Here is a 24,775-nt window from a genome sequence, read left to right as displayed (position 1 = left end):
AGAAGGCTATGGGTTCTCAACCAATCATAGTACAATATTCACAATGGTCATAACACAAATCTGTCCCATAAGGAACCTGGAGTTGAGAATGTCTCCAGTAGATCAATCCTGGTGTTGACCTGACAGAAATTTTGATACCCATTCAGCGTGAACAATTGCTCTGGCTATCAACCACTGGTTTGGATCACTGTCTACCTTGTTGACCAGCAGTTCATCTGAATCAAGTACTTTTTGCAGGGTAATGCAGTATAGCTAGCTATGCAGTTACAGTACAGAACATCCAGATGCCCATCCAGTTGGTATTCAAAGTTCCTAACTGTGTTATAGTTAGAGTGTAAATCATTTGGGAGGAAACCCCATAGCGATGCAGGTCATAGATCTATACCAGATTGGATCAATTCCACAGACATACATATCACCATGGTGACCTACCTCTTTCTGTCTTCTGGTTCTGGAGTGCTAGGACGACTCAGTCCATGGGTGGAGTAGAAATATGGTGGGAATTCAACTTCTAGAACATCTGCTTCTTCCTGAGTGTGCTCACAAGTGGGTCTCCAGTTACCATCAACGTCCATGCCAGTGCTACTGAGTGTCCGATCATGATCTGCAGTTTCAGGATTAAACAATTAGACACACACTCTGGGAGGCTTGTTGTGTTTAGTTGGTGGCTAGGTGTAAGTGTCTGGTGGGTGGTTTGTTGCATTTAATGGGTGGCTTGCTGTAAGTGTGTAGTGGGTGGCTGGTAGATATCTCACCTTCTGCGGCTGTCTCGGGCACAGTTGGCATGTCATGGATGTAGACGGACGGTGGACGACCACTGTCCACACTTCCCTCAAAACTAATTGAGCTGTGTCTGGGGCTGATGACACATGTCTGCTGATTGGTTGTGTCCAGGTCAGGTGATGTCTCCTCAGCTGCCACTGTCTGGCTCTGATCTGTTGAACCTGGTAGTAAGACATTGGCTATCGTACCTGGTCATGTCAAAAGTCAAAAGGAGTTTATTTGTAACGAGGCCAAGGGCCCATATACAACATATAACTATACATACAAGTGAAGTCTAAAGTGTTTAATAAGGCACTAAGAATGTTGAACTGAAAACATACAAAGCCTATCAAAAAACACAACCAATGTCAGAAGACATATGCCATATTTCCTCTAACAAGCTCTGGGTCTTTAATAAGTGCCGGGTATGAAGTCCGTTGAAAAAGCAAGCACCTAGGTGCTTATAAGAGGAAATATGGTAGGTCAGAATGGGTCCCCACTACCAATTGCTTGTCTCTCCATGACAATCCCAGAGTAGGATAGGTCTGCATTACCGTCTGCTTGGCTCCCAATGGATTATTCCAGACCATAATTGGTCCCCATTACCCAAAGCTTGTCACTCCATGACAAGCAGAATATGTTCCCAGTAGCCCATGATTGTCTGCCCATGACTATTCCTGAGCAGAATATGTCCCCAGTAGCTCATGATTGTCTGCCCATGACTATTCCTGAGTAGAATATGTTCCCAGTAGCCCATGATTGTCTGCCCATGACTATTCCTGTTCAGAATGTTCCCAGTAGCCCATGATTGTCTGCCCATGACTATTCCTGTTCAGAATGTTCCCAGTAGCCCATGATTGTCTGCCCATGACTATTCCTGTTAGTAATATTAAAATATTATGCTTAAAAAATATGGGAAGGTAGGGGGGTCATTGATTTTGTACATGACATGCAAGGAGGGTCACTTACTTAGTACATAAATTTTAGGGGCGGTCATTCACATTGTACATGCTTCTCCATGAAAATCATCACCCCCCACTGGCCATTAATTATGAACAGTCCCTTAGGCCTGTCCCTCAGTATGTGGTATCGGGTATAACATATTGTGTCATAGGAAAAAAATAAATTAGTTTGAAAAACCTTGTAAATACTTGAATATGGCATCTTTCAATAAACATTCTTTTCAAAATTCTGTTCATGATATGAGTGTCACATTAAAATAGAGAAATCAATGTGCCACATAATCTCCACTTCCATGAGAGTGATCACTTTCATATCTATGTCTTATATACCCAGCTATCATCTGTAAGCCCTTGTTTACACAAACCTGTCTTCAGTTGAAACAGATCAATACAGCAATACAACCCACATATAGCTGATATGTATGAACAAACGTTTTCTTGTCAAGTAATTGATTTTTGTGATATGGTGAGCACTTTGTTGTCTCATGGCAGATCGAATTATGCCTTTGTGTAAACTGTGATCTTAACTGACGGAGAGGTTTTGTCTTGCACCATGGTAGCAGAGGGTTTGGTGGGATAATGTTGACTCTAGCCAAGAGACGCTACTCATCCGGGTTGATCAGGCAGTTTAATCGGGGTATCTCTTATGGCAGTGTCCCCAAGGGCAGAATGTGTCCCCCAGTTCCCTCTCAATACAAGGCTACTGGTGACTGTGTACAACCATCAAGTGATAAGAAGGAGTAGCACTCAGTTAGGCTGACAGAGGACCACCTAGATGGAGGGACAAAGGACCACCTAGGTAGACTGAAGGGGACCACCTAGATGGAGGGACAAAGGACCACCTAGGTAGACTGACGGGGACCAGCTTGATGGAGGGACAAAGGACCACCTAGGTTTTGTGGAGGACCACCTAGGTAGACTGATGGGGACCACCTAGATGGAGGGACATAGGACCACCTAGGTAGACTGACGGGGACCAGCTAGATAGGGGGACAAAAGACCACCTAGGTTGTGTGGGGGACCACCTAGGTGGAGTGATGAGGACCAGCTAGATAGGGAACAAATGACCACCTAGGTTGTGTGTGGAGGACCACCCAGATGGGCTGACAGAGGACCACCTAGGCTGGGTGTGGAGGACCACCTAGATGGGCGGACACAGAGGACCACCTAGGTTGGGTGTGGAGGAACACCTAGATGGGCTGACAGAGAACCACCTTAGTTGGATTGATGGGGACAACCTAGATGGGGAAGACAAAGAACCACCTAGGTTGTGTGATGAAGGACCACCTAGATGGGCTGACAAAGGGCCACCTAGGTTGTGTGATGGAGGACCAAGTAGGTAGACTGACAGGGCACCACCCAGATAGACTGATAGAGGACCACCTTACGGAACTGGTGGGGACCATCTGGGTGGACAAATGAGGGACCACATAGTAAAACAGATGAAATATATGGAAGTCAACTTCTGTTATATTAGGGACTATTAGATAATGTTAAGTAAAAAAAATGTATTTCTTTCCTCACCATTCTGCATGCTACCAATGTAATCCACTTCACTTGGGGGTACAGCAGAAAAACCATTGATAGGTGGCAACACTGTTTGACCTTTGAACTCTTTGTGGTGGTTGATGGGAAGACGATCAGTTTGGGTGCCATCTTGGTGTATATTGTAAGGAGGCAAACTAACATCAAGAAGGCCTGCAGAACTGAAATGGAAAATTTTGCAAATGAACTTCAAAGCCACAATATATTTATCTCAACAAGGCATTTTAAAATCTGTAACATCAATAACGTCAACTTTTGTATTCTTACTATGTGACCTTTCAGTTAATGACAGGTGCTAGTACCTGTATCAAGTACCTTTACCACACCATTTCCTGAGAAAATTCTCTTTCAATACTGATGTAAACATCATCAGTCATAACTTGGCAAATAAATAATAACACAGTTCCTTAAATAATCAGTATGAATATGACTGGGTAGGTGAATGGGTGAGTGAGTGGGTGGCTGTCAGACTCACTTTCTCCGGTAGTCTAGTCCACAGAGGGCTTCTTCTGGGCTAGGGGATTTAGTTGCAGCTGGTTTCCGTGGTGATAGAAAATAGGTTTCCTCTACAGAATAAGCTGAAAGCATACAGATAATGTAGGATGTTAGGAAATGTAGATTTTTACAGGTGATTTAGAATATGTAACACAGAATCATGACTGATCTGCCTGTGTTGGGAGACCTAGTACACCACCATACGATTGGTGTTGGGTTTAATGCCGCTTTTAGCAATATTCCAGCAACATCACGGAGGGGGACACCAGAAATGGGCTTCTCACATTGTGCCCATATGCATGTGGGGAATCGAACCCAGGCATTCGACGTGACTAGTAAACACATTAACCACCACCCCTGAATGAATATGTGTCACACTTTGTAGGGACACAAAGATAGAGACACCCTAGGTTGTGTGTGGAGGACCACCCAGATGGGCTGACAGAGAGGGGGTAAGGCTGACAGAGGACCACCTAGGTTGGGTGCAGGAGGACCACCTAGATGGGCTGACAGAGGACCACCTAGGTTGGGTGTGGAGGAGACCACCTAGATGGAAGCTGACAGAGGACAGCCACCTAGGTTGGAGTGCGGGAGGACCACCTAGATGGGCTGACAGAGGACCACCCTAGGTTGGAGTGTGGAGGACCACCTAGATGTAGGGCTGACAGAGGGACCACCTAGGTTGGAGTGACAGGAGGACCACCTAGATGGGACAGCTAGAGGACAGATGGGCTGACAGAAGAGGACCACCTAGGTTGGGTGTGGAGGACCACCTAGATGGGCTGACAGAGGACCACCTAGGTTGGGTGTGGAGGACCACCTAGATGGGCTGACAGAGAGGACCCACCTAGGTTGTAGGTGTGGAGGGACCACCTAGATGGGCTGACAGAGGGACCACCTAGGTTGGGTGTGGAGGGACCACCTAGATGGGCTGACAGAGAGGACCACCTAGGTTGGATACTAGTGTGGAGGACCACCTAGATGGGCTGACAGAGGGACCACCTAGGTTGGAGTGTGGAGGGACCACCTAGATGGGCTGACAGAGGACCACCTAGGTGGGTGTGGAGGACCCACCTAGATGGGCTAAGAGGACCACCTAGGTTGGGTGTGGAGGACCACCTAGATGGGCTGACAGAGGACCACCTAGGTTGTGTGTGGAGGACCACCTAGATGGGTACTGCAGAGGCCCACCTAGGTTGGGTGTGGAGGACCACCTAGATGGGCTGACAGAAAGGACCACCCTAGGTTGGTGTGTGGAGGACCACCTAGATGGGCTGACAGAGGGACCACCCTAGATTTGGTTGTGGAGGACCACCTAGATGGAGCTGACAGAGGACCACCTAGGTTGGTTGTGGAGGACCACCTAGATGGGCTGACAGAGAGGACCACCTAGGTTGGAGGGTGTGGGGAAGGGACCACCCACAGATGGGCTGACAGAGAGGACCACCCTAGGTGTGGGTGTGCTGAGAGGACCACCTAGATGGGCTGACAGAGAGGGACCACCTAGTTGTAGTTGAGGAGGACCACCTAGATGGGCTGACAGAGGGACCACCTAGGTTGGGTGTGGAGGGACCACCCTAGATGGGCTGACAGAGGGGACCACCTAGATGGGCTGACCTTGGGGGACCCACCTGTTGGGTGTGGAGGACCACCTAGATGGGCTGACAGAGGGACCACACCTAGGTTGGGTGTGGAGGACCACCTAGATGGGCTGACAAGTGGGGACCACCTAGGTGGGGTGTGGAGGACCACCTAGATGGGCTGACTGGGACCACAGATTACTGGGGTGACCACCTAGGTTGACAGAGGTGTGGAGGACCACCTAAGATGGGCTGACAGAGGACCACCTAGTTGGTTGTGGAGGACCACCTAGATGGGCTGACAGAGGACCACCTAGGTTGGGTGTGGAGGACCACACCTAGATGGGCTGACAGAGAGACCACCCTAGGTTGGGTGTGGAGAGGACCACCTAGATGGGCCTGACAGAGGACCACCTAGGTTGGGTGTGGAAGGACCACCTAGATGGGCTGACTGAGGAACTTCCTAGGGGTGGTGTGGAGAGACCACCAAGATGGGGCTGACAAGAGAACCACGCCTTGGATTGGATTCGATGGGGACAGCAACCCTAGATGGGAGAGACAAAGGAACCACCCTAAGGTTGTGTGGCCATGAAGGACCACTAAGATGGGCTGACAAAGGGCCAACTTCAAGGTTGTGTGATGGAGGGACCAAGTGCGGTAGACTGACAGGGCTGCACTAGATGGACGATGATAGAGGACCTGCTCTACGGAACTGGTGGGGACCATCTGGAGTGGACTACCAGAAATGGGCTTCTCACATTGTGCCCATATGCATGTGGGGAATCGAACCCAGGCATTCGGCGTGACTAGTAAACACATTAACCACCACCCCTGAATGAATATGTGTCACACTTTGTAGGGACACAAAGATAGAGACACATCTATATGAAGCAGGTATGTACTACTGTTAATCACCAAATTAATGACATTTAGCATTATTTGCTAAATGGGTTGATAGGCAGCATTTATAACACTTCTCTGGCGATTCAATTGCACAGTTATAACACTTCTCTGGCGAGTGTAATACACTCGTGTATGTAACGTTAAACTACAATTCTAATTATGTCATTTCTATTCACCTTCGTTTGTCACTGCAGCCAACACGGTATGCAGTGTATTTCATTAAGCATCTGTCTCAACTTCGGGTAATAAGGCAGCATATTTCGCTAATTTTGTTGTGGGTAGCATTTACAATTACTTGGCATAGCTTCAAGCACTTAGCTTACAGTAAGTATCCAGTGTAGCAATGCACGCGGCAGTGTATTATTACCGCATTCCATAATAGCAGCTACATCACTTCCGGAGTGATGTCACATCCGCAGTCATACTTCACGGCCGTTTCCTTTGCTGCTCCTGGCAGGTTATCCATTTTGCTTCATCTCAAATAAGTTTCCACCCACCCTTCCCTTCTACAGTGCAATATCCAGGTGGGGGGTGCTGGGCGCTGAGGTTGTTAAATGTACGGCTTATATTAAGTCTTCACTGTACAGTCCACAGTAAGTATAACCTGTACCATAACCTCTGTATTTTGCACCTTTCTTAATAAAAAGGCGGAGTGTGCATGGTGCCGACGGGACTTAACACCAAATCAGCTTATAAAATGGATACTTGGCTTCTCCTTTCACAGTGGCAGCCCAAACCTTCCTGCCTGCTGGCTCCGCGGGAAGAAGTACAAAAGTTTCCAATGCCTTAGCAGCCTGCTTTTCCTGCCTGCTGTCTCCGCGGGAGGAAGTACAAAAGTTTCCAATGCCTTAGCAGCCTGCTTTTCCTGCCTGCTGTCTCCGTGGGAGGAAGCAAACACTTGCCTATGCCTTGCCCGTCTGCTTTTCCACGGCGGAGGGCTGCAAACTGCTAAAATATATATCCGGTCCCGTCGGCGCCATCCACACTGCGCTCATTGTAATCCACACATCTGCGTTGTGTAGTCTTTCATCTGGTATATGCATTACACGCTTAAGGCCATCCCTCATCAGCCTCATCTTATCTTTATTACAAGCTAACGGTCTGCATATAATGAGTTATAAACTATTATCTGGACATTTTGGACTTTCTTTTCATGTCTAGTTCAACGCTCATCCTGAAGACAATGACATAAATTAATAACAATGTATTTGAGCACTGGATTTACGGCTTTCTCACAAAGTACCATCCTTGTCTTAAGTGTAGTCAGTTTCATGTAGAGAATATCCTGGAACAGCAATCGGGGGACTGAGTGCCTTTGTAGGAGGGTAGAACACCCAAACATCCTAAGGTAACAGAATCCATAACATCATCATGTTCAGAGGATTCCTGTAACAACACTTGTAACCTTTTACAATCTATGTTGGTTGACCTGATCTCAATGCTTTGACATGATGAGAAGTTGCTGACTTTGCAAACGGTGAACAAAATGGAACTATTAAATAGACAATGTCCTCGGGAATTCTCAAGCACTGTACCTAGTTTTGTTGTTTCATAGATGACCGATGCTGTGAGGTGACGGGCGCTGGGGCTGTAGTTGTTGGCGATGGAGTCGCTCACTTTTCGGAAATGCCTTTTCTCTTTGATTGGTGCAGCCTTTGTGAATGAGCCTCTTTCTAGAATCTTTGGTCGTTCACTAAAGGCAGGCTGTAAACAAAACAAGAAGTAGCGTATGCGCAATGGCCTTGTATATTTTGTAAAAACGATGACCAAAATAATTATATGTGACACATGTCTATTGTTTTGCTTTCACAGGATGACCCCTAGTCTATCAAGTGTCCTCTAGCTAGGTTTAGGGGTGTTGGAGTAGCCTAGTGGGTACAGTGTTAGCTTGTCACGACAAAGATACGGGTTATATTCCTGACATGGGTACAGTGTGTGGAGCCCCTTTCTGGTGTCCATCGCCATGATATTGCTGGAATTCGCTAGAAGCAACATAAAATCTCACTAAATCACTCACTCACTCAGAATGCAAATGGGAGTATCAAGTCAGATGGTGTTCAATTGGGGATGTAAACCTGAGGTAGAAAGGAGGGAAAACAGAGGGTGCATCCTCAATTCTGATGCATTACCTGTTCCAATAACTGCAAAACCCAGTCGTATAACATTTGGATTTCTATTGTCACTAATATATTGCACTAGTTGGACCAATAACTGCAAAACCCGAAGCATATCAACAGGGACTTTACTATCACTATTCTATTGCAATGGCTTGACTAATAATTGTATGCACTGTAGTATATCAACAGTCATTCTTTACCAGAGCTGATCTTCTAAGCATTCCAAAAATATGTAATAGATTATCTGACACTTTATTTGCATCATGACTTTATATGCATCATGACTATATTTGCACCCACAATCTTCAACACTGTTTCCATAACACACCTGATTCGCAAATGTCAGTGAACAAATTTGTGATGCTTTGACACCATGTCAACTGACATTTAGATTTAAATGTGATGGCAGTCTTATCCTTTGCAGAGAGTCTTTCACAATCCAAAATCATCGGCCACCATTTTCATGTTTATGATTAGCTATGATGTCGCTAAAATCCGACATCACTGCTTGGTCACATGACTGCACTAACTGTACCCATAATGCAATACTCGGTAACATAACAATAGACATTTTGACTATCACTACTGTATTACATTAGCTGTAAATGTTTGAAGAATGAATATGGAAAGTGTTTTTGACACTAATTACATTTGTTATCACTCTTCTGTACCTGCAGTAACTGTAGCTATCTTCCTGTAACTGTCATATAATAATAGCATATTTTATGTAATTTTATACTGAAGTCATAAAATACCCTTAATGGTGACGCCTGATGGGGAAGAATGGATTCCTGTAGTGTAAGGTCAAATCCACTTACTCCAGTTTTATGGAACCACAAGTTTGTGAAATTGTTCAAACAGTAAACATGCCATTAAACCAGCAGATAAAGTCACTGAAGACATTAAATGAAACATCGTGGAACAAATTAATCGCTGATAATAAATCAGGAAACGTAATTCAACATAATCAAAATATCCAGTTTCATTTTGAGCATAATGGACCAGGGTATTTTTACGTTGGTTATGCATATATCGCATGACACAAGGCACTAAATACCTTGCTCCAACAACCACAACACAGCCACCAGCTTTACAGGCACCGATCGGCAGGACGTACTGAATGGCACCAAGGTGATCAGGACCTTGAGTCTAACATAAACCCTAGTTCAGAATTAGTTTCCAATGCGATCAACTCACATTAAAAGGGGAAGTCAGGCAGCTAAATTGTTTGCTGTTGTTTGTGGCTGTGATATGGCCGTGATGTGGCTGTGATAGGGCTGTGATAGAGCTGTACTGGCAGCCATTAGTTGGTCATTTGATAGTGACACAGGTATATGGAGCTCGGAGTGGCATTAGGTGCTCTCAGCATTATACACATGGGAATACATTAGCAATAATGTTGTTAAACGTTACCATAGAATTCATAAAACGTGTTCTTTCCCTTGAAAGAACTGAAGTGTCACAAGTAAATTAATCTACAGCATCCAACATAAATGTCTCTGTTTGTGAGTATTTTCTATCATTGTATTTTTTTATTGTATTACAGTTTGGTCAAACTAATTTTCCTTTCATTTAAAAAAATAATAATATGAAACAAGTATTAATTCACCAAGAACATTAAAACAACAATTTATATGCTGGTGTGTATCTGCCATTCAAATCACTTTATTTTCACATTGTGGTTGCTAAAAGGGTGTCACGTCAAGGTCACTAGCAGTTTACGACTTTGTGATGATGAAAGTGCCAGTTTTTCACAAAGTCAGCAAAGTACTTCAGGCCTGCTATCTCATTGAAATCTTCAGTGACATCAAATGTCATGTGTGGTGCCATTAACAATGGATAATGTCATTATGAATTGTCCATGACAATACCCTCTGTGCTAATGGATGCTCTGCTGACAAAAAATGGAACCCGAACATGTGAACCAGTCAAAAGTTATACTTCTTATCATATTGAGTTTGTACTGTAATCTGATTGGTTGTAATATGAAGGGGAGTGTGTACTGTAATCTGATTGGTTGAAAATATGAAGTACTTTGCCTATTTAAACAGCCAGGATGGGGTGTTGTGCATCTCCGTCGGCGACATTGGCTACAGCCAGAAGCCGACGTTAAACCTCAAATCATCATGTTGTGTATCTGATCTCATGTTTTCAGAGGGTCTGAGTATAAGTGTGGAGGGGGTATTACTGTTTATGACCTTCCCCAAATTGTCAGTGCCAATGTGACTGTACGTTAATAAAATGACCTTCCCCAAAAAGTAAAAACACAAAACCACCTTATACTTTATGTTATAAAATCACCATTTCTTTATGACCTTCAAAAAATTATGTGTAATATTTTTTATGACCTTCCCCTAAAGACTCGTATTTTTGGATGAACCCCCAACCCTGTTCTTCTGCAATCTCCACTCTCCGATACTGAAAGGCCCCTAACAAGCTGACTTCATGCTTCCTTAAGTTGCTGATACCTTGCCCTGCATGACACCTTTAACTGTTGTACCAATTCAGTTTTATGCTGAATCAACAGAAGACAATAGAAGCCATTCAGGTTGAAGCATGTCTGTCAGAGCCGGATCTCCTATTCTGAACAAGGAAGTTACCTATAGCATGCTGGATTCTACTTTCAGTCGCAATTTATCAATAAAGAAAAATTTCCTTTTACAAATAAATGAATTTCATAATTGAAATATGAATACCTGTGACAATTAGTTAAGGATTACATATATAGAGAGACAATAATGTCCAGCCAAGTGTGCCAGTAAGTCTTGAAATCAATGTGCTTCATATTATACTTCTGAGAATGTATTGAATCGACACTGACATGGTTAGGTGGAATAATTTAATTACCAGTATTAATAAGCTGAAAATATTCCCCAAGAGTCGGATATTGCCTCCCACATGGTATTTTCCTAACAACACATAACTGGATCATGCTTATTTCCACACCACCGCTCACAATATTGATGCAAGTAACAAAAGAAGATGTTTCCCTACAACAATCATTGTTATCCAGTATTGCCTGTGATATTTTCAGAATACATTTGATAGATCACATAATCATGATATTCAGTGTCAGCACGAAGAGACTAACGATGGATCTGAATCAGCTAGCCCATAAATATTTGTAGATTTGCATCTTTTGATCAGACATATTTAAGCTGTACTTTTCCTGAACTAGACTATGTCCAAGGTTTGAGCATGTATTGTTAAATGAATTAATGTCTTTCATGCATACCAGTGACAGTGTGGGTTGTTTGTGACATTAAGGCCTTAATACTGTTTTAGTTGGTTTATGGCACACTGACTAAAAACACCGGAATAAGATTTGGTTAGGTTTGTTTGTTACTAGCCACAATCAGCAATATTCCAGCTATATGGTGGTGTTCTGTAAATATACCAGACAATCCTGTCATCAACATCATGAGCATGGATCTACCAAACTGGGATATGGGACATGTGACAACCAAGTCAGGTAGCAAGGCTGCCTCTTACAGCATGGATCTACCCAACTGGGATATGGGACATGGGACAACCAAGTCAGGTGGCAAGGCTGCCTCTTACAGCATGGATCTACCCAACTGGGATATGGGACATGGGACAACCAAGTCGGGTGGCAAGGCTGCCTCTTACAGCATGGATCTACCCAACTGGGATATGGGACATGGGACAACCAAGTCGGGGTGGCAAGGCTGCCTCTTACAGCATGGATCTACCCAACTGGGATATGGGACATGGGACAACCAAGTCGGGTGGCAAGGCTGCCTCTTACAGCATGGATCTACCCAACTGGGATATGGGACATGGGACAACCAAGTCGGGTGGCAAGGCTGTCTCTTACAGCATGGATCTACCCAACTGGGATATGGGACATGGGACAACCAAGTCGGGTGGCAAGGCTGTCTCTTACAGCATGGATCTACTCAACTGGGATATGGGACATGGGACAACCAAGTCAGGTGGCAAGGCTGCCTCTTACAGCATGGATCTACCCAACTGGGATATGGGACATGGGACAACCAAGTCAGGTGGCAAGGCTGTCTCTTACAGCATGGATCTACCCAACTGGGATGGGACATGGGACATGGGACAACCAAGTCAGGTGGCAAGGCTGTCTCTTACAGGTTATACTACACTAAATGAGAATCGCTTGCTCACTGAGCGAGATGCGTATGTAAACAAATGAAGAGATAAAGACATGTGACAGCTGTGATTGGATGAAATAGTGTAAGATGTTTATGTTTTTTAAAAGCATATCCAACCAGTAATTAAAACTGACTACAATTTTAAGTATTCAGTGCTGTGATTTTCATCACCATGACTTATGCTTATTGTGTGTACAGATATTTTCCAGTAGGTGACATTTGGTGCGGATCTGGGGTTGATGTGTTCCGCTTCCTGTGCTCGCAAAACGAGCCGGACAAGTTGGCCAGATAGTGTGTTTTTATGGTAGTTTAAAGGCCAGAGTGTACCCATGTGCACATGGAATGGCTGTTGATAGCCAGGATTATTTTAAAAAAAATATAAGGCTACTATAGAAGTCTATGGGAAAACATTTGGTGTTGTGTAACCTACAGCATGGATCTAACCAACTGGGATATGGGACATGGGACAACCAAGTCAGGTGGCAAGGCTGTCTCTTACAGCATGGATCTACCCAACTGGGATATGGGACATGGGACAACCAAGTCAGGTGGCAAGGCTGTCTCTTACAGCATGGATCTACCCAACTGGGATATGGGACATGGGACAACCAAGTCAGGTGGCAAGGCTGTCTCTTACAGCATGGATCTACCCAACTGGGATATGGGACATGGGACAACCAAGTCAGGTGGCAAGGCTGTCTCTTACAGCATGGATCTACCCAACTGGGATATGGGACATGGGACAACCAAGTCAGGTGGCAAGGCTGTCTCTTACAGCATGGATCTACCCAACTGGGATATGGGACATGGGACAACCAAGTCAGGTGGCAAGGCTGCCTCTACAGCATGGATCTACCCAACTGGGATATGGGACATGGGACAACCAAGTCAGGTGGCAAGGCTGTCTCTTACAGCATGGATCTACCCAACTGGGATATGGGACATGGGACAAATCCAAGTCAGGTGGCAAGGCTGTCTCTTACAGCATGGATCTACCCAACTGGGATATGGGACATGGGACAACCAAGTCAGGTGGCAAGGCTGTCTCTTACAGCATGGATCTACCCAACTGGGATATGGGACATGGCACAACCAAGTCAGGTGGCAAGGCTGCCTCTTACAGCATGGATCTACCCAACTGGGATATGGGACATGGGACAACCAAGTCAGGTGGCAAGGCTGCCTCTTACAGCATGGATCTACCCAACTGGGATATGGGACATGGGACAACCAAGTCGGGTGGCAAGGCTGTCTCTTACAGCATGGATCTACCCAACTGGGATATGGGACATGGGACAACCAAGTCGGGTGGCAAGGCTGCCTCTTACAGCATGGATCTACCCAACTGGGATATGGGACATGGGACAACCAAGTCAGGTGGCAAGGCTGCCTCTTACAGCATGGATCTACCCAACTGGGATATGGGACATGGGACAACCAAGTCAGGTGGCAAGGCTGCCTCTTACAGCATGGATCTACCCAACTGGGATATGGGACATGGGACAACCAAGTCAGGTGGCAAGGCTGTCTCTTACAGCATGGATCTACCCAACTGGGATATGGGACATGGGACAACCAAGTCGGGTGGCAAGGCTGTCTCTTACAGCATGGATCTACCCAACTGGGATATGGGACATGGGACAACCAAGTCGGGTGGCAAGGCTGCCTCTTACAGCATGGATCTACCCAACTGGGATATGGGACATGGGACAACCAAGTCGGGTGGCATGCCTCTTACAGCATTGATCTACCCAACTGGGATATGGGACATGGGACAACCAAGTCGGGTGGCAAGGCTGCCTCTTACAGCATGGATCTACCCAACTGGGATATGGGACATGGGACAACCAAGTCAGGTGGCAAGGCTGCCTCTTACAGCATGGATCTACCCAACTGGGATATGTGACATGGGACAACCAAGTCAGGTGGCAAGGCTGCCTCTTACAGCATGGATTCTAAACTGCATCTCTATGGGTACCTGAACTAAACATTACAATAAAGCCCCTTTGACAAATCTGCAGTTGGGGAGTTTAGGGGTTTGGGATTGTTTTTTTCCTGAAATATGAAATACAATAAAATTCAATTAACAATTTTGTTTGGTTCCACTCTTTACAATTAAGTGAAATAGAAAAACCCACAAGATTGTCCCTGTGAATTATTATGAACCAAATAAATAATGTTTATGTGTTTTTTTTTCATCCATGGAAACCTTTCGATTAAAGAAATAAGAAGTTTTATCTCCAACGTTGAAAATGATAACTATTACCCAATCAGAAACTTCTTTAAGAGACTAAACCATAACCAGATATCTTTATGACATCATGCCACTATTCCAGGGTGGGGAACTGTGAGATATTGCTGACCGACCCCCATATTTCTTTAACAAACTATATATATACATCCCCTACTTCCTAATGTCTAATTTTTGTCTTCTGGGAAAAACCCCAGAATGGAGTAGAACTGTGTACACCCCTGCCCATTTCTTAGTGTCCTTTCTGCATTTCTCCTCCCTCCTGTATCATTTCTGGTGTCCCCTGGCATGATATTGCTGGAATATTGCTGAAAGTGGTGTAAAATCTCACTCACTCACTCACTCACTCACTCACTCACCAGTCTTCAGATACAAATATCCCATGAAGATCCAAAGATAGACATTATTTCCAAAAGTAGAACATTTGAAAAGAAGGTGTCACCAACTAATGCAATCACAGCATACAGGTAAGTCAGTCAACACCTTAATAATACCTAATTACACAGGTGTGAGAAAATCACAGGTTAACAGGAGTTATTTATAAACATGTACCAGATTTGATCTTAATTATCAACTGACCAAGCAAGCCAAATATTGAAAGGCGCACCCCTAGTGGAGAAGCACCGAAACACCTGCAGTGAGATCAGCGTAACATTAATCATCAACACCAAGGTAAATGCAAGGTATCTACAGACAAAAACATAATTGCTTCAGAAAAATTCCCCTGACATTGATTGAAGGGTATTTGCAACTAACAGGCCATTACTCTTGTATGTGGCAATAGACAGATCTAATTATACTGTCAAGCTAATCTGCAACATACCTATATACCTATATACAAGGAGGTGGGACATGCTTAAAGGGGCAGTAGTATCACAAGGTGCTCCATGGACGTGTTACGAAGTCCTTCATTTAAACAACAAATAACACAGCAAGTGAGGAAACAGATAATTTCCCTTCTGAACTGTGACCGCACATGGTAGATTGGTTTAGCATCCAAGGTCCAGATGCCAATATAACATCCACCATCTCATACAATTCTGAGCACTGAGCATACCAACACTATACCTATATACCGACCGGGGAAACTTAGGTAAAGCCAGTTTCTTCAGCTCACTAGTTTAATGTTGGAACAAAGCAAACCAACACTTCCTCCTCTGATAAGTATTACATACAGCTCTAAATAAACAACAACAACCCCAGAACACTGGTAATATGCTGATAACATGAGGATCATAGTCAGGGATGTCTAGGATTTAAACCCAAATCAGCAGATCCTGGCAGCTAGGGGATGTAACTCTGCACAGTATATTGCAGCACCTGGACCCACTATAGTCTGTTTACAGTGAAAACGAACCGATGAATTTCACTTTTAACAAAAAGGTAAATCGAATAAAGTGAAATTAAGATTGCGAATCCTCATAATTTTACCTTGCCAGTTGAACATTTAAATCTCAGAATTTTATTCAACTTAGAATAAAAGTTGGTTAATAAACGATCATAGTTTCAAATCGCTATTATTGGTTTGTATTACACGGGCGTTTACACATTAAATGAAACACCGAGAAAAAGCAGGGTCGGTCTAAGTTAATGCTCATCACATACCGACGTGCATTTGTTTCACTGTTCCAACTACTGCTCTTACCCCCTTGTAATACAAACCAATAATAGCGCTTTGAAACTATGATCGCTTGTTGAACGACTTTTATTGTAAGTTGAATGAAATTCTGAGATTTAAACTGGCAAGGTAAAATTATGAGGATTCGTTATCTTAATTTCACTTTATTCGATTTACCTTTTTGTTAAATGTGAAATTCGTCGGTATGTTTTCACTGCAAACAGACTAAAACAAATACATCTACATCATATTTGGCAGTACCATTGGTACCATTTTCCAATAACAATCTCTGTTATTACGTAAATACTGAAAGGCCCCTGTGATACAGATAAGGATAGCGTATGTTACAAATTGTATGAAGATGATTTATAGTTCTTGTTACTTCAAAGTTTCAATATATGAAGGCTTCATATAAGATGCTTCAAAACATTTACAAAACGACATGGGGCACAAAGTTAGTTAAATACTGTATATATACAGGCCTCAGGTTATCATTACAGATCTGGCAACAAGTAATTTTAACCTGCCACATAATGCCAGGAACGTCAAATGCGTGCAATAGTTAACTGCATACAGGTATATGTATCTAGACAAATGTATCAATAATCAATATTCTGTTACTTCCACAGTCACAGCAAAAGCTGATGCTGTGGATCTGGCATACATGAACACACAGCTATTGATCACATATGTGATAGGGAATATCGCTCATATCAACACACTAGAGTAGGGAATATCATTTATATCAGAATGCTAAAATAGGATATGTGTCAGTCAGGAGATAGGCACATTGTTTTGTGAATCCCTTTACATGATATCCAGGTACAGTGGAAGCTTGCGGATTACTGTAGAATCTGTGGCCATAATTCCACTGATCCCAATCTGGGGTTGTTCATGGGCCACAACTGATATTTCACAATGGAAAGATATTTTGTTAACTTGTTAGTTGAGTTAGGTAAAGAAAATACAAATAAATAAGTGTCAGTACTTACTTTCTGCATACAGCTGTTTAGGTAGGTAATTCTTGTTAAAGGTAAGGCATATGTGTCTAATGCAACAATTTAAGCACAGTAGAAAATTCAGAGAAGTGATCACGGTGTGTGTGATGAATCTCTGGTCAGCTTGCCGGGATTCTGTAGTGAAGTGACTTTTGTGAGTGATAACTGAGTGGTCATCTTTTCACAAATGTACAGTAAAGATACTTTCATGTCTTATGATATACTGGTGAAACTCCGGGCTATGAATGTACACTATCTCAACTAAAGATGTATTGGTGAAAATCAAGGCCATGAATGTACATTTAAGCTACTTTCATAACTAATAATATACTGGTGAAACTCCAGGCTATGAATGTACACTAAAGTTACTTTCATAACTATTAAGATATATTGGTGAAACTCAAGGCCATGAATGTATATTAAAGTTCCTTTCATGACTAAAGATATATTGGTTAAAAACTCCAGACCATGGATTTACACTAAAGTTACTTTCACAACTACCGGTAATAATATACTGGTGTTCTGGAGGGCACATACTGTATGAGGTGTGATTCATCCCATATCTTGTGTCACCTGGCATGTTGGCCGATACAGTAAGCTTACTTGTATTGTTACAAAGGTAATATACTATGATTATGAGACTCCCCGGGTGTTGACACATCTTCCATTAGGGACATCCAGATTGAAATACTTCTGTTATTCTGTCCAACATGTTTGTGTTTCTAGTCTTGAGCCTACCATGCTGGAGTTTATTGCAGAAGATCTAAAGGGTGTCGTAGCTCCTCGCCTTATTTGTTCCCAATTTGTCATTTGAGTTTAACACGAGGACAATGTGATACAGGTGCACAGATAACATCTCGAATTTCTTACTCTCCCTGTTGAATATGTTGGATATAAGCAAACTGAAGATGTCTCTTGGATTAAAATATACATTCATCAGATAATGTTGTAGTCATTACGCTGTTGAACTTGTGAAGCGACAAATGTATTGCCAAGAACCAGTCTGTGTTAGCAGATCTCCACTGCAGATTGTGGCACATTATATAATGGCATGTTGCAGTACACAACCTTGGGAAACATTACACCCCCACAAAAAAAGTAACATGTGACACAGAATATTTTATACGTGTAAAGTGTTTTGGAATAATTAAAATATAATGTGTAGGCAAAATACAGCTTGTATCGGAGAATAATCCATAAAACTACAATGTGAAAAGTCAGCTCTCCCCACTTGCCATTTTAGCCACCTGATATACGCTTAAGACACTTTCATACGGGTGTATTCCAATTGTGTCTGTGTGTGGCAACCTGATACACATTTTAGACACTTTCTGGCTATCATTTCAAATGTAATATTGTGAGTATTATACCCAATTGTTTCATGCCTAATCTGAAAGAATCAGATGTCATGTACCTTCATTTGTAAGGATCAGTTATTGATTATGGTTTAATGCCAATATCAGCAATATTTCAGATAGATCGTATCAAAGAAAATTCCAAAGAGATGCACGCTATAGATGTTTGTCCCTATTTCAAAACCACGACCATGCTAGAGTACTGGCAGACTCTACAAGGATAAAATCAATGTTAAATTCAGGATTCAAACTCTCAACTGAACCCAGCAGTTCCTGGTAGCTAAGGGAGGCAACTCTGTACAGAACATCTTTGATTGTTTGGCTTATTATTCCTTCCAGAATCAGGAAATAAGGTTTCAGTGATTGCTCATTACCAGATTCCAGGCATATTGTGATGTGTTGTGTAAAAAATGGCAACTACCTGTGTTATAAACACAGCTTCATAAGTTATGGTGATCACCACACAATTTATAGTGATAAACTATGTTCTGAAGTATAGCGCTTAATCACTCCTCTGTAGCAAACCCGTGAAGATCCGGGCTACAACTGGTCTTCAGTAACCCATGCTTGTCGTAAAAGGCGACTAACGGGATTGGGTGGTCAGGCTCGCTGACTTGGTTGACACATGTCATTGTTTCCCAGTTGCATAGATCGATGGTCATGCTGTTGATCACTGTATTGTTTGGTCCAGACTCGATTATTTACACACTGCCACCATATAGCTGGAATATTGCTGAGTGCTGCATTAAACAACAAAACAACCAACCAACCAACTGTAGCAGAGGTTGGGAAATAATGGGCTCGGTGGGCAGTGGTGGAGAAGGATGGGTTTGTTGGCTGTGGTTGGTGGAAGTGGGTGTCCGTTGTAAGCTGGTAAAGAAATACAAGCCAGCAAATCACACCCACACCCCCTGTAGGGGCAAGGAAATTATAGGATTTGGCGAGGTGGGAGAGGGTTGGAGTTATGGGGTTTTAATGACTTCCCCACAGCAGGTGAATCAGAGAGATTACACACGCATGTATTTAGATGCCCATTAGATTTACATTTATTGAGCAGTACAGACCTCATTAAGAAACATGCTTTGTGTCCTTATATCCTCCATTGATCAGCCTGTGGAATATTCATATCTCCCATGCTATCCATTACCTACAGGACTTGCAGATACCGGGCTGCCAAGTGTAGGGACAGTATGGCACTTACAGTACAGGACATTTATAATCTTGTGTTTCATTGCATATTGTATATTGGAAATACCATAATATTTCTTCGTCTGCTCTGCCTACTTACACCAATCCAAGCAAATATGGTGTTACATGCAATGCAGGAAAAACTCTGATCACTGAATTAAATAAAATTCTATTTCAATATGTTTTCCCCTATTTTCATGTATTTATGTGATTAGTATCTGTAAAAGAAATAACCAGACGTCTCGCCTTGCATAATAGACAACAAACTAACAGTAAAACTACATCTATTTACAAATGAATAAACATGCATAAAATATATGGCTATATGGCAAAATGAATAAAATGTCAGTATTGTAGTATAAACATTGTTTTTCCCTCTATATTGAAGTAAGATTGCAGTTTAAATATTTTCATTTTGCTTTGCTTGTACAGTAGTATTGTATGTGTGCTCAAGTTATGGAGCTATATATTTTACTGTTGAAATATTTATTCCACTGGCAGTAAATCAATACAGCGTATATACTATCTCCCACACAAATGTGTCACTAACATCACACGTTCTAAGACATGGCTTGTTCTGTCTGTAATATCTCACATGGTAGTTTAATGTTCTGCAGGCTATGCTTGAGTTATTAGTGTGTACCTTGTGATGCTTGATAACCCTTCAACAGTGCCAACACCAAGTTCATATTATATAAGTTTATTACAAACTATGACCAGCGATCAATCAAACATTCTCCTTCTGCCCTTCAAAGAAGTTCTATACTTCAATTTACATCTCCCACTCCAGGGGTAGTCATGCGTGAAAATGTGATCGAATTGAACCCTTCACTTTGAGTAAACAACTCGACGTAACTGATATGACATTTGTTTGTTGATTTCAATATGAGTGCAGTCATTCCTGATCAAACCTGGATACGGTGTACACTGCTACACTTGTACCCCTATATGGAATCTCAGGTGCTGGATGACAACAGCTGACCTGCTGTGTCCTGTAGGTTGTGAGGGTGTAGTCAAGCTTAGATTCCGACTGATCAATTTATGTTCATTTCAAACTGGTTTGTAAAGTCCCTTACTGTATGCAGTATATCATTAAGTCATATGTCTTGTGTAACATGTCATTTACAAAGCTGGTCTGTCAGTCAGTTCAAATCAAGGTTCAAATAACCAAGAATGTACAGCAGGATACAATATTGTAGGCTTACAGCTCTTGAGGTGCATGGCCCTATGGTTGAGGTGCATGGTTCTATGGTTGAGGTGCATGGTCCTATGGTTGAGGTGCATGGCCCTATGGTTGAGGGGCATGGTTCTATGGTTGAGGTGCATGGCCCTATGGTTAAGGTGCATGACCCTATGGTTGAGGTGCATGGTTCTATGGTTGAGGTGTCTGGTCTTATGGTTGAGGTGCATGGCCCTATGGTTGAGGTGCATGGTTCTATGGTTAAGGTGCATGGCCCTATGGTTAAGGTGCATGGCCCTATGGTTGAGGTGCATGGCCCTATGGTTGAGGTGCATGGCCCTATGGTTAAGGTGCATGGCCCTATGGTTGAAGTGCATGGCCTTATGGTCAAGGTGCATGGCCCTATGGTTGAGATGCATGGCCCTATGGTTAAGGTGCATGGTTCTATGGTTGAGGTCCATGGCCCTATGGCTAAGGTGCATGGTTCTATGGTTGAGGTGCATGGCCCTATGGTTAAGGTGCATGGCCCTATGGTTGAGGTGCATGGCCCTATGGTTAAGGTGCATGGCCCTATGGTTAAGGTGCATGGCCCTATGGTTGAGGTGCATGGTTCTATGGTTGAGGTGCATGGCCCTATGGTTGAGGTGCATGGTTCTATGGTTGAGGTGCATGGCCCTATGGTTGAGATGCATGGCCCTATGGTTGAGGTGCATGGCCCTATGGTTGAGGTGCATGGTTCTATGGTTGAGGTGCATGGCCCTATGGTTGAGGTGCATGGCCCTATGGTTGAGGTGCATGGTTCTATGGTTGAGGTGCATGGCCCTATGGTTGAGGTGCATGGTTCTATGGTTGAGGTGCATGGTTCTATGGTTGAGGTGGCCCTATGGTTGAGGTGCATGGCCCTATGGTTGAGGTGCATGGCCCTATGGTTAAGTGCATGGTGCATGGCCCTATGGTTGAGGTGCATGGCCTATGGTTGAGGTGCATGGCCCTATGGTTGAGGGAGGTGCATGGTTCTATGGTTGAGGTGCATGGCCCTATGGTTGAGGTGCATGGCCCTATGGTTAAGGTGCATGGCCCTATGGTTGAGGAGTGCATGGCCCTATGGTTGAGGTGCATGGTTCTATGGTTGAGGTGCATGGCCCTATGGTTAAGGTGCATGCATGGCCCTATGGTTGAGGTGCATGGTTCTATGGTTGAGGTGCATGGCCCTATGGTTAAGGTGCATGACCCTATGGTTGAGGTGCATGGTTCTATGGTTGAGGTGTCTGGTCCTATGATTAAGGTGCATGGCCCTATGGTTGAGGTGCATGGTATGATGGTTGTGGTGTCTGGTCCTATGGTTAAGGTGCATGGCCCTATGGTTGAGGTGCATGGTTCTATGGTTGAGGTGTCTGGTTCTATGGTTGAGGTGCATGGTTCTATGGTTGAGGTGCATGGTTCTATGGTTGAGGTGCATGGTTCTATGGTTGAGGTGCATGGCCCTATGGTTGAGGTGTCTAGTTCTATGGTTGAGGTGCATGGCCCTATGGTTGAGGTGCATGGCCCTATGGTTGAGTGCATGGTTTTATGGTTGAGGTGCATGGCCCTATGGTTGAGGTGCATGGCCCAATAGTTGAGGTGTCTGGCCCTATGGTTGAGGTGCATGGTTCTATGGTTGAGGTGCATGGCCCTATGGTTAAGGTGCATGGTTCTATGGTTGAGGTGCATGGCCCTATGGTTGAGGTGCATGGTTCTATGGTTGAGGTGCATGGTTCTATGGTTGAGGTGCATGGCCCTATGGTTGAGGTGCAGCCCTATGGATGAGGACCATGGCCCTATGATTGACCTTAAAGGCCTGAGTTTGACTCTATACATGGCACAGTTTATAAGTGCTTTTTGGCGAATTCCTTGCCATCAGTTAGCTTCAGTCTTTGGTAAAATCCCTCAAGATGTTTCACTCTGAATGTGATGTTGTTTACTAGGAATGCATCTTTCATAGTGACTGCTCATCTTTTCCTGTGTTTGGGGCAGTAGTCATCAGTTCGTGGTAGTTTGCCATAACACCAGACCAATCTATTTTCTCAAAAATACATATCTTCAAGTAACAAATAAGCTATAATTATTTTACACTTATATTCTGATGTTGAAACATTGACAAAGTAAATCCCAAACACCAGCACTAGTGTGGACTTACAAACTCCCGATTCTTTTTCGCATTGTCGCATTCCAATCTTGTGGCAGTTAGTATCACCTGGACTTCAGAATTGATTTTTCACAACAAATTAGAACTAAAAATAACATAAATAGGGTTCTATTTGTTCAGCTAAGACCCCTCTGACCTTGAATGCACATGCACTGCCCTTACCCCCTGCCTCCTTGACCCGAGGTTAAACCCTCAACTCCGGGTGATATATATATGTGTATGTATTGAGAGGGTTTATCAGACATAGATAACCCAGGCAGGCACTCTGTAGGGGGTGCTGACATTGCCTGATAACACAGGTAAAACACTGACAACATGGACTTCTGTAAGTCCCTCTAATACAATTTTGTACCCACTAATGACATGGACCACTCAATGTACCTTCTAATGATATGAGCCACCCACTGTGCCCACTAATGACATGGACCACCAACTGTACCCACTAATGACATGGACAACCCACTGTGCCCACTAATGACATGGGCTACTCACTGTACCCACTAATGACATGGACCACCAACTGTACCCACTAATGACATGGACCACCAAGTGTACCCACTTATGACATGGGCCACCCACTGTACCCACTAATGACATGGGTCACCCACTGTACCCACTAATGACATGGACCACCAACTGTACCCTCTAATGACATGGGTCACCCACTGTACCCACTAATGACATGGACCACCAACTGTACCCACTAATGACATGGACCACCAACTGTACCCACTAATGACATGGGTCACCCACTGTGCCCTCTAATGACATGGGTCACCCACTGTACCCACTAATGACATGGGCTACTCACTGTACCCACTAATGACATGGACCACCAACTGTACCCACTAATGACATGGGCCACCAACTGTACCCACTAATGACATGGACCACCAACTGTACCCTCTAATGACATGGACCACCAACTGTACCCACTAATGACATGGGCCACCCACTGTACCCACTAATGACATGGACCACCCACTGTACCCACTAATGACATGGACCACCCACTGTACCCACTAATGACATGGACCACCCACTGTGCCCACTAATGACAAGGACCACCCACTGTACCCACTAATGACATGGGCCACCCACTGTTCCCACTAATGACATGAGCACTCAATGTACCCTCTAATGACATGGACCACCCACTGTGCCCACTAATGACATGGACCACCCAATGTACCCTCTAATGACATGGGCCACCCACTGTACCCACTAATGACATGGGTCACCCACTGTTCCCAGTAATGACATGGCCACCCACTGTACCCACTAATGACATGGGCCACCAACTGTACCCACTAATGACAAGGACCACCCACTGTACCCACTAATGACAAGGAACACCCACTGTTCCCACTAATGACAAGGACCACCCACTGTACCCACTAATGACATGGGCCACCCACTGTTCCCACTAATGACATGAGCACTCAATGTACCCTCTAATGACATGGACCACCCACTGTGCCCACTAATGACATG

General features: G+C 43.8%; 1 protein-coding gene across 1 annotated transcript in view; it reads right to left on the bottom strand.

Moving 5' to 3' along the window:
- Positions 1 to 3,338, bottom strand: part of LOC124252955 (dynein axonemal heavy chain 3-like) — an 81,757-nt gene extending 78,419 nt beyond the window's left edge. The window contains 3 exon segments of the mRNA XM_046686655.1: positions 433 to 604; positions 756 to 944; positions 3,249 to 3,338. Coding sequence (XP_046542611.1) covers positions 433 to 604; positions 756 to 944; positions 3,249 to 3,258 — 371 coding nt within the window. The 5' untranslated portion in view covers positions 3,259 to 3,338.
- Between the last annotated feature and the right edge of the window lie 21,437 nt (positions 3,339 to 24,775).

Source organism: Haliotis rubra, unplaced genomic scaffold (genome assembly GCF_003918875.1).
Source record: "Haliotis rubra isolate DU_JTF1 unplaced genomic scaffold, ASM391887v1 Scf53, whole genome shotgun sequence".
Classification (NCBI taxonomy): Eukaryota; Metazoa; Mollusca; class Gastropoda; order Lepetellida; family Haliotidae; genus Haliotis; species Haliotis rubra.
Note: the sequence above shows the minus strand (reverse complement) of the source record. Positions and strands in the feature narration are given on the sequence as shown.